At 38.2% G+C, this 10,618-nt stretch overlaps 3 protein-coding genes across 5 annotated transcripts in view; 1 reads left to right on the top strand and 2 right to left on the bottom strand.

The window, feature by feature from the left end:
• Window positions 1-100: 100 nt before the first annotated feature.
• LOC137078724 (large ribosomal subunit protein eL22-like) lies at window positions 101-1,031 on the bottom strand. The gene is made up of 4 exons (XM_067446337.1): window positions 981-1,031; window positions 605-712; window positions 371-495; window positions 101-290 (listed from the first exon to the last, which is right to left on the bottom strand). Exons 1-4 carry the CDS (start codon window positions 990-992, stop codon window positions 146-148), a joined length of 390 nt encoding a protein of 129 aa, XP_067302438.1. The 5' UTR covers window positions 993-1,031; the 3' UTR covers window positions 101-145.
• A 762-nt stretch (window positions 1,032-1,793) lies between these two features.
• rnf207b (ring finger protein 207b) lies at window positions 1,794-8,493 on the top strand. Of its 3 annotated transcripts, none has more exons than XM_067446330.1 (18): window positions 1,794-1,944; window positions 2,255-2,445; window positions 3,473-3,605; window positions 4,501-4,645; window positions 4,764-4,845; window positions 4,929-5,004; window positions 5,103-5,228; window positions 5,377-5,423; window positions 5,722-5,794; window positions 5,882-5,950; window positions 6,044-6,112; window positions 6,186-6,307; window positions 6,401-6,578; window positions 7,109-7,294; window positions 7,376-7,427; window positions 7,515-7,632; window positions 8,134-8,226; window positions 8,346-8,493. In XM_067446330.1, the coding sequence occupies exons 2-18, from the start codon at window positions 2,255-2,257 to the stop codon at window positions 8,488-8,490; spliced, it is 1,905 nt and encodes a 634-aa protein (XP_067302431.1). In that variant the 5' UTR covers window positions 1,794-1,944; the 3' UTR covers window positions 8,491-8,493. The 3 variants fall into 3 exon arrangements, with proteins under 3 accessions (XP_067302431.1, XP_067302433.1, XP_067302432.1); XM_067446332.1 differs by lacking the exon at window positions 1,794-1,944 and adding an exon at window positions 2,806-2,871 and having other exon boundaries at window positions 2,407-2,445; XM_067446331.1 differs by lacking the exons at window positions 1,794-1,944; window positions 2,255-2,445 and adding an exon at window positions 2,868-2,976.
• A 141-nt stretch (window positions 8,494-8,634) lies between these two features.
• The window catches only part of icmt (isoprenylcysteine carboxyl methyltransferase), a 5,111-nt gene continuing 3,127 nt past the window's right edge, over window positions 8,635-10,618 (bottom strand). Inside the window, exon 5 of the mRNA XM_067446336.1 lies at window positions 8,635-10,076. Within this exon, the coding sequence (XP_067302437.1) occupies window positions 9,894-10,076 (183 nt within the window). The 3' untranslated portion in view covers window positions 8,635-9,893. The remainder of the gene's footprint in view (window positions 10,077-10,618) is intronic.

Consider the following 10,618-nt stretch of genomic DNA (forward strand, 5'->3'; position numbering starts at 1 on the left):
TGCAATAGGCCCCAGGTGTGTATTTGTGGTGGATAACTTGATGAGTGTCCATCTGACATCAAAACGCCGATTTTAAAGAAGTCTATCTGAAAGGATCAACGTAGTTGTAAATGAATTTATTTAAATGTACAAAAACAGCAAGAATTTAATCCTCCTCATCCTCTTCTTCCTCATCTTGGTTTATCTGGAAGTAGCGAAGTTCATAGCTTTCTTTAGTGTTAGCCACAACACGCAACCAGTCTCTGAGATTGTTCTTCTTTAGGTATTTCTTTGTGAGATATTTCAGGTACCTGCAAAAGTAGATAAAACAGTGGAATATAATAATGTAGGTTGCAGCTAAAAAATAAAACAATTGGCAAAACAGACTCACCTTTTGGAGAAGGGCACCTCAGAAGAAACTGTGATTTTGCTCTTGCTTCTTTCAATGGTAACAACTCCACCTCCCAAGTTTCCTGCTTTACCGTTGACTTTGATGCGCTCCTGTAGGAACTGCTCCTATAACCACACATGCAAACAAGAGACAAACTCAGACAGCTAGTGGTAATCTACCATCTCCAGAGAAATAATGACGGTATGATACACAATAAGGACTTGATCAACTCACAAAGTTGGCAGCATCCATGATGCCATCTTCAACGGGATGTGTGCAGTCCAGCGTGAACTTCAGGACCTGCTTCTTCTTCTTTCCACCTTTAAAGCTCTGCTGCTTCCTCTGCAATTCAATTAACCAAATATGTACTTTCAGTCTTGTGTCTTTGACAGGCATGTCATTTTCATCAGAATAACAGAGCTATTCCATTTGAACGTGACTGCACGGGGTTCATTCAATAACATAACACTTGTTTTACGTGTTGGGATATAACTTAAGTCATTTTATGACAGCGGTAGATTTTAATATGCAATTTCAAATGATTTGTGTAAATAAAAATTAATGGAAACATCTGTTATCTTATTCACAAGGTCCGTGTGATCGAACTTACTACAGGCGCCATGGTGGGAAATTTCGTCGAAAGGAAGAATCTTGACTGCGCAAGCGTGACGTCGCAGTCTTCCATTTGCTGTTGTATGACTTAAAGAGACAGGTCATCCAAAAATAAAAATTGGTCACTTTTGTTATATATTCGAAAAAACGAAAACAAATACCTTCAGGAAAATATTAAGAAGCATTCAAAAGAAAACATTTGTATGTAAATATATAACTTATAAAACTTAATAAAAAGCTGTTTATCTCTGCACCAATACAACACTTAACATCATATTACCAAATAGGCCTACTATCTAATCAATTTAAACGTAGTAGTAGGGAAGTATATGATTTTGCACACAGCATTTGTGTGTGCTAATGGGACAGTCTTGCCCATTTACTTCCTGTCTGCTCTCAAGAAGCCAAGACTGCAAGTGTGGGTACTGAAAAGCCCTAAATTCCTGCACTCTCGTGGCATTGCAAAACAGTATAACATTCTTTCTACAATAGAAAGTAATTTGAACTCATTTTAATTATATTATATACTGAACATCTTACCTTATTGCTGTGCTCCACAGAAGAAAGGATAAGATGGCAGCAATGTCATATTTCATGAACTATCCTTTTAAATGTAAATAGACATTCACATATTGATATTTTATAGAAAATGACATGCAATTCCGAATATCAAACTAAAGAATTGCCATTCCATGTTAGTTTGCATGTTAGTTTAAGCAATATATACTGTGTAATTTAATTTTAGCTACCGGGGCTCTACTTTTGACAGACAATGGCATCTGGTTTGTGTTGTATAATCAGAGTCTGAGTATTCTGGCCCCAACATATCACCTCCTCACACAACAGATACAGGAGTGCGAATTCATTGTTTGTTTTTGAAGCCATATCCTGCATCTAAGAACCCTCACAAATCCTTCACGCAACATTCACTCCATCCAGCAGAAGCACTCGGACAGTACAAGGTATGCATGGGCTTTATAGGTGAATGGAATTAAACATGTATTTATTTGCTATTTTTCAATATGTATTCATCTGTGTAGCTATTTATGTTTCGGAGCCTATTCAAAGGCTTGTTTCATTTTGGAACTATCTTCTAAGTCTAATAATAAGTATTGACCTCGGATCTCAAATTTTTCACAGTATATTCTGAATCAATGACAGCCCACGGATAACATACTCCGAATAATATGAGTACTCTATATAAATGTGCAATGTGTTAATGTGCTCTTGCATATAGTATCTCAGAATATCTAATGTTTATTATATTTTCAGATGTCTGGAGAGATCTTTTCCCCTCTGGATCATCTATATGACCTGGACAGTGCCAATTGTCATCCACTAGTGTGCCACTTGTGCCAAGAACAGTATGAGCATCCATGTCTGCTGGACTGTTATCACACATTCTGTGCCAGCTGCCTGCGCGGCAGGGCCGTGGACAGCCGACTGACTTGCCCTCTCTGTGGGTAAGAATTTACTTAATTTAATGATCGATCACCTTATTCTGACAATTCACACAGTAAGCTATAAGTAATCGCAGTAGTGGGGAACGGGCCCAGAGTTAGTACAGATTTACATGTAAAGATAAAGCCTATGACATGTATGCATTTGAAAAAGATTTATAGATTTAAATGGTCAAATTACATTGTCTGGTCAACTCTATGGGGCCAGGGGTATCTGTAGGAGAGATTACCTGTTAACAGCTGCACTATAGATCCTGCCTTTGTGTTGGAATTAATCGAAATCTCTGGGCACATTCTGCCAAGGCCACTGTGGCATCAAACAATAAACCCAACACCATCTGACACCTGATATTGGATACACAGGTCCTAGGCTGGCTACAATTAGAGATGGCTGAAATGCCTGTGCGCTCACCCTTCTGCTGCCATACAGTAAGTGTAGCAGCAGCTTAATCGCACACCAGATCTTGCACTTATGGAGGGAATTTATAAAAAAATTGCAAAAGGTTGGTGGTCTTTATAAAGAAGCATGTTAGAGTAAGTATGAATTTGTTTTTAGCTGGTTCAGTGTTCATTTAAAGGTTGAGATATTGCAAATGTCTCAGTGTTTTGATTGTTACATTATGGCATTGTGATCGCATGCATTATGTTTGTCAGTGTTACGCATCAGCAATGCAAAGGATGTGTTAATGTTATAGTATATTGCTTAAAACATTTTGTCGAGTACTGTGAATGCTTCTCATATAAGCAAATTAACAGGGAATCTTTAAACTCTTAACCTTAGAAATATTAAAGTAGTATATTTATTTGTAATTGTTTGAGTCCCTTTCTATTTGTGTCTATTTCCGTCTCTGTGGGGGTTTATTATCTATTGCTCACTGTTCTATCTCAGAATTCAGAAGAGAGCTATTTGTGTCGTTGTTGCTATGAAGGAAAGATAAACACGTCAATGCCAAATGTATGACTAAGACATTATCAGGCAATGGGTCAAAAGTTCTGCACGGACACACAACACTCTCTGTTTCTTTTGTAGACATCAGTCTGTTGTGAAAGGATTAAATGCACTCCCGCCAGAGGATCGACTCCTGAAGTTTTTGCTGGACAGTTCAGCAGACAGTGAGGAAACCGTGCAGTGTGCTAACTGTGATTTGGAGTGCAAGAAACAGGTCTTATTATCACACAATACTGTCCATTTAAAAGAAAAAATGGTGGGGTTTAAGCACACTAAATTATTTGAAAAGTCTGACATCGAGAAAAGTCTGTAGTTTCAAACTTGTAGATCAAGTTTTTGAAACATGCATGGATTAAAGATTAATAACATGCCACTGTAAACCCAAATACAGTGAAAACTCAAACAAATGTACAATTCAGGTGAACAGAACTTAAATATTTGTATTTTGTGCTCATACATTTTAATTGCTCTGAACATATTATTGATATTAATATTTTAGTAAACAATACTTAAAGGTCAATACTTGGGAGCCCAATATTCATCCATTATAAAAGTACTCCACACAGCTCCAGGAGGTTAATAAAGGCCTTCTGAAGTGAATTGATGCGTTTGTGTAAGAAAAATATCCATATTAAGTACAATATCTAGGTTCCAGCAGACTGCCTTCTGTTCAACTCACGAAAAAAGCATAACTGACGTGAAGTATGACGTCGGACAAAGAGTAAGCGTTTTGAACTGTGAGAGGAGTTAAGCATTCTTTGGAATTTGAATATGCGAATTCGCTTCAAAAGGCCTTTATTAACCCCCTGGAGCCATGTGGATTAGTTTTATATTGGATGGATGCACTTTTTTGGGCTTTAAATTTTGGGCTGCCATTTTAATGCTTCGAAGAGCCAGGATTTTTTTTAATATAACTCTGATTGTATTCATCTGAAAGAAGAATGTCATACACTTATGGCTGGAGAGTGAGTAAACCATGAGGCAATTTTCATTTCTGGGTGAACTATGTCTTTAGGCTCTGTCAAATATTTCAGTATAAGGTAATTTATTCTTTTTAACATTAGGTTTTTGTCTTTTTAAGTGTTTTATTCTTCTGTCACAAACCCCAGGATGTGGATGCAATGTATTATTGCAACACTTGTTGCCAGCCACTGTGTCGAGACTGCAGGGAAACCACCCATAAGGCCAAGATGTTTTCCTGCCACGAGATTGTCTCCTTGGCAAAGCGTACCAAAGAAGCCCACAAAAAATGTGGTGTGTGTGAAACTAATTTGAAATAGTTCAAACTACTTAAATTAATACAATTATTTTAGTCAAGAACAAGTCTTTAATGCTAAAGCTTTTGGGATCCATGCACTTTGTCTATTTGCAGCCCTCCATGAGGAACTCTACATCATGTTTTCTACAGAGAAAAAGTCCATGCTCTGCATCAACTGCTTCAGAGACATGCAAGTGTGAGTTCTAAACTTAACTGAGCATGTAATTAGCATATGACCCATATGATTTCAAAATAATGTGAGTTCGTCTTCTTCCATAGGGAGAACAGAGCACACTGCATTGATATTGAGACAGCATATATACAAGGCTGTGAAAAACTGGACCAAGCCGTCTTAGTGAGTTTCTCTTCCAGGTTTTTCTCTGCAGTAATATATACTTTCATCTCTGTCTGTATTGTGTGGAGCACCTACTGAAGTCATTTCACTCTCTTCAGGCTGTTAAGGAGCTTCAGACGTCAGCTCGAGAAGCAATTATTCTTCTCAAAGCCATGATTGGAGAGGTCAGGGCCAATGTGGATGAAGAGGAGAGCGCCATCTGCACTTTGTTCAATAATATGCAGGTGTCATGCACATACTCAGTTAATCTAGCTACACTTATCTGAATTTCATGTCAGAAAAAAATTATGAAGCATTTTTTATTTGAGAGGTAAAATAATTTTTGAATGAAACAATAAATTGGTGATACGCATTTCTTTATTTTTTGCTCAGGAAAAACTAGCAGAGAGAAAAAAGATTCTACTCAAAGCAGCACAAAGGTAAAAAAAAAAATTGTAATACCTGACAATGATGCTTTTTACTACAATAATATGCTTTTTCCTGTAAGCGTTCTGTTTTTCTATGCATATTTTGCAGAGTAAAATCAAACCTGTTGCTGTAGTTTGACTTTTTTTGGTTCCAATTATGTCACATAAATACTTTTGTTTCATATTCAATATTTAACATACATGTTCCTGATATTTTGATGGTTTAATTAAACTTGACCAGTCCTGACCAGCAAAGATCCTGATTAAGGAACACTCATTATTAATCTTCTTTTGTGTGTTTCTTTTCTAGTCAGCATGAGGAGAAGGAGAGAGCCTTTAAAGAGCAGTTATCTCATCTTGCAGCACTCCTTCCAACTCTCCAGGTAAGCGTGTTGCCTTCATATCTTCAGTCATCCTAGCTTTTCAAAAATTCCTGCTTGCTTAACATGTTTCTTTTTACTTCTCTTCAGGTTCATCTTGTTACATGTTCTGCCTTTCTAAGCTCAGCAAATAAGTTTGAGTTTTTGGACATGGGTTATGTGAGTACAAACAAATATCTTTTTAGTTTAATAATAAAAAGAATATGATTTATTGATTCATTTTATTTGATTAATTGATTTGAACTCACACAGCAATTAATGGAGAGACTAAAGAAGATTGTGAAACTACCACACAGGCTGAGACCAGCTCAAAGCAGTAAGGTCAGTTTACTACATTTTAGTCAGTTAAATAAGTCAATGCATAAGTTATATCTGCAGTAATCCATTCGCGCAGATAAACACAGAGTATCGCTCGGAGTTTGCACGCTGCCTGGAGCCGCTCTTGCTGTTGGGGCAACGGCGTTCAATGTCCACTGCAGGGAGCGTGGCTTTAGGTCTGGGAAACGCCAGTGGAATGTGAGTCCTGGTAGTAGTTACTAATAAAACTGCTTAATAAAAAAGTAACATTTAAACATATAAAATTAATGTATGTTCATTATCATATTGCAGGATGCAATCATCCCTGTCAGTGCAATGTCACTCTCCAGCCATCAGTGACATGTCACTGTGCTCCTCGGTGGTGCGCAGGCCGACCTCACACCGTTACATCAGCACCAAGGTTCTGCTGTCGGAGGGTGGAGAGACGCCCTTTATGAACCACTGCTGCAACTATGAGAACAGCTACAGGGTGAGTGTTTCTCATGCACTCATGAGATCGAGGCTATTACATCTTATTTTGAAGCTATTTTGCAGTTTTTTTCACAAGAGGAAACTACATTGTGTTAATGTAATTATTTAAAATAGTGACATGAAGCCAAGTACAGTGTTTTATACTCAGAATCTGTGCTGTGCATTTCACCCACCCAAGTGCGAGGGCACACACACTCGCACTCACACACACGGAGCACTGGCTGATACCATTTTTTGCCTGCTGTGCCCAGGGAGAGATTGGGGGTTAGGTGCTCACTCAAGGGCACCCCAGTTGTGGGTAATGAGTGGAAGAGAGTGCTGTTCATTCACTCCCCCCACCTACATTTCCTGCCAGTACTGAGACTCCGACTCTCTTACCATTAGGACACAACCCCCCCCCCCCCCCCCCCCCCCCCCCCCCCCCAATAGTAACCATAAATCCCAATACCCAAATGTATACTTATATTTAAAAAAGTATAAAGAAAATATTGTCTGCAACTGACGAATTCTCCATTTCTGTTCGACCAGACTTTACAGACCGAAATCCAGAAGCTCAAAGACCAGGTGCAGGAGATTCACAGAGACCTGACCAAGCACCATTCCCTCACCAAACCCGAAACCATGAATGAGATTTTGGAGCGCTCCGTACTAGTAGACGGACAGATATCTATAGAGTACTCCTCAGTGGAGCTCATGCGGGCCATTTTCGAGGAGGTGAGACGGTAATAGTTTAAAACTAACATAGGAGGAAGTACAAAGGAAGAGGGCTTATTATTCCATTGATTTTGTTCTAAGATCTGGAATGAGACATTACAGCGGGTGGCAAATGAACAGGAGATTTATGAAGGTAAGTAAACGCATTTTCTCTCTAAGATCTTCTCACTACTTTGGCTGAGTAGTTGTGATTCTTGTTAATTTATTTTTTATTTTTTAGCACAACTTCATGACCTGCTTCAGTTAAAACAGGAGAACTCTTATTTGACCACTATCTCCAGACAAATAGGACCCTACATTAGCTCCATAGCGAAAGTGAAAGAGCGCCTGGAGCCCAGGTACAAAGAGCATGATGTATCAACTTATAGAGAAATATAAATAATATACACATATTACAGTTCAAGTTCAAGAGATTTTTCTTTCCACTTTTGAAAATGTCTCAAGCTCACCGAAGCTAAAAAATACAGTAAAATTGTGAAATATTAATTCAGCACTTCATTTTCAAGTCATTACTCCAGTCTTCAGTGTCACGTGATTTTTCAGAAATCATTAAAATATGCTGATTTGCAAGTTCCCTTTTTTCAGATTTGTTTGATTAATAGAAAGTTAAAAAAACAGCATTTTTAAATAGAATTTTGTAACAATACAAGTCTTTACTGTCACAATAACTTAATGCATCTTTGCTAAGTAAAATTATTAATCTCTTTAAAAAAATAAAAATAGTCCCCAAACATCGGATTTCAATAATTTTGCAATGCCTAAAAAATTTACCATTTACTTTACACACCAAAGTAATTTTTACCTGCATTTTGACACAGTCTAACTTCTATCTTTAACAGGCTGAAGGAGCCTAAAGAACTGAAAGATGATCGCACAGAGATCATGCTGAAGCTCTATGAGGACAGCACCACCGCTGCCGACACACAGCCCAGGTGAGTTCCCTTTAATTTATCAGATGTATGTGTAGATGTTTTAATGTAGACATGCAATCACTGGCAATTAAAAAAGAAAAGCAGTTAATTAATGACTATTTCACGCTTCACTGATACAGTAATGAGCTGTCCTGCAACACTGAGGACAACTGGACTCTAAACAGCATATCAGAAGAAACCAATCCCAAGAACAAGGATTACTACAGGCCAAACAAGCAGAAGAACACCACTGATACAGCCGATCGCAAAGAGATACCAATGTGAAACCGCTTTTATGTAGATCCTACAAATGGTTGTCAGCTTAGATATTTGTTAAAACGAACAATAAGCATGCGTTCATGTAAATCTGATATACCAAATCTTGAATAAAAACAGTTCTAGAGAATCACAGTAATGTCAAAAAAGTGATAAGTGCTCACTAGATTCAGTGTTTATTTTAAAGGTTTGTTACATTTTGCTGAAGATGTTAATAATGTACAGTTATCATTCAAGAGGTAGGGTGGTCCTCTCCCATCAGCTCTTTGCACGAGCGTAGTGCAAAAAACCTATTGCATGTGTTCAAATGTTTCCTGTACCTACATATATATTATAGTGCTCATCATTGGTTGAAAGTGTGCAAGAAATTCTTATTCTTTACCCAATGTCTATATAAGCTACATCATGCCAGGAGGAGAGTGAAGCCCTCCTCCTAGAAATGTAAAATCGGAAAGATTAAGACTTTGGATATAGCATACCCCTCTGGCATTCGGCCCTCTGAATCCCACCTTCGTAAAAACAGATTTTTCTTGCTGAATTATCATGCAAGTGTGAAGGAAAGTGAAAAGAAATGGATATGGTGATGAGTGAGCGTGGGAGTGAAGACGAAAGAGACTAAAGCATTTGACAAGAGTTAGATGAGAGGACAAATGCATTGAGAAATGCTGCATAAATGGAGGACTGTAAAGACCAATGGAAAACAAATATTCATAGGGCAATTCAAGAGAAATTAAGCATGTAATTTATCAGATACATTTATTTCTCTAATCATAATATTACAATTTCCCAACAGCATTGACAAATCACAGATATTTAGAGATTGTCGGAAATCAATAGGCCTGCTGTGATTGGCAGATCTTAAAAAAACATTAAAAACAAATTTGGGACAACGTCTAAACAGCCACTCCAGTAAATATATCTTAGGACCAAGTTAAAGCTTACCTGAATAAAACTCTTTACCTCAAGGTATTTAAAACTCTACTGAAATTTCTGGGCGCTTATATTTCGAATCTCACTTGTAAGGTTTCTAAACAAAACCAAGAGCAGCGTATGAAATTACATGGTGCAAATAGGAGGATGCATGATATATGACTGGTATGTAAACGAGGAGGAGTTAGACACCAAAAATATGATGAGGTGTAGGAGAAAAGACAGATGCTGAGGAATGTGGTGTCTGTGTACTAGGATCTTTGATGGTGTTGAAGGTGGAAGCTCCACCCTGCTTAGGGCAGACCAATGCGTCTCAGAGCAGATCAGTGGGTCAGTTTTACTGTGCTGCCACCTCATATATCTGTGCTGGCCCCAGGGGCCACGCCATGATGCCACCAGGCAACGAGCTCACTCAGAGCGCCAGTCAGAGGTGTCCAGTTGTGCACTTTCAGGCTATTTCCTCCTTTCAATGCAGCACAACCTTAAGAGTTAACCCTGATTCCTGAGATGAAGGGCAAGCCAGTGAACACCTTCTTTTTGTACTCAACGTAGTCCTCTCCAAAGAAATGGATGAGAGAGAGCTCCTCCTCCTCAATACGCTCTCGAAAGAACCTCCAGCTGGCGATCGTATATCCCAGTATACATATCGGGTTGCACAGCATTATCTGACAAGAAAGAGTACAGGTGAAAGGTGGATTCTGAAATACAATGCAGCTTCAATATACCTGTATATCCTAATTAAAAGTATAATCAAAGCCTTAATATTTATCCTCCTAAATTATTATAATAATTTGTATCATTCTTTCCAGTTATGATTTTGCTTAATCAAGAGATCCACTGATTGTTTCCTGTTTTCTAAAGTTTGTATTTGGTCTTTGAGGAGTGACTGAAGTAAGGGTCTGGCCAAGGGATGTGCGATAAACACTTGATAGCAGAACTTGTTGGTGTGTGTTTGGATTTTGGAGGTATCACACCCCTAACATGCCAGGAGTACAGTAACAGTCACTTAGACCAGCTTCCAAATATGAAACATGGATTTGTCTTTAATTTACATTATATTTTAATTTGAATATTGCTTGTACTACTGTCTGTACCTCTCACTGAGAGAAAGCACGTTAACAGTATTTTTTGGGGAAACTTTCTGGTTCTGGACAGAGGTCAACCAACTCCACCCTGGGAGAAACTGTGTATCTGTGTATGTGGGTAT

Source organism: Pseudorasbora parva, chromosome 6 (assembly GCF_024679245.1).
Source record: "Pseudorasbora parva isolate DD20220531a chromosome 6, ASM2467924v1, whole genome shotgun sequence".
Taxonomy (NCBI): Eukaryota; Metazoa; Chordata; class Actinopteri; order Cypriniformes; family Gobionidae; genus Pseudorasbora; species Pseudorasbora parva.

Coding starts and splice junctions, on each gene's coding strand:
- LOC137078724 (XM_067446337.1), bottom strand. Junction 496..604: donor TCATGGATGCTGCCAACTTT/GTGAGTTGATCA, acceptor GTGTGGTTATAG/GAGCAGTTCCTACAGGAGCG. Junction 291..370: donor GAGGTGCCCTTCTCCAAAAG/GTGAGTCTGTTT, acceptor CTACTTTTGCAG/GTACCTGAAATATCTCACAA.
- rnf207b (XM_067446330.1), top strand. CDS start 2,255: ATGTCTGGAGAGATCTTTTCCCCTCTGGATCATCTATATGACCTGGAC. Junction 2,446..3,472: donor CTGACTTGCCCTCTCTGTGG/GTAAGAATTTAC, acceptor TTTCTTTTGTAG/ACATCAGTCTGTTGTGAAAG. Junction 6,308..6,400: donor CTGGGAAACGCCAGTGGAAT/GTGAGTCCTGGT, acceptor ATCATATTGCAG/GATGCAATCATCCCTGTCAG.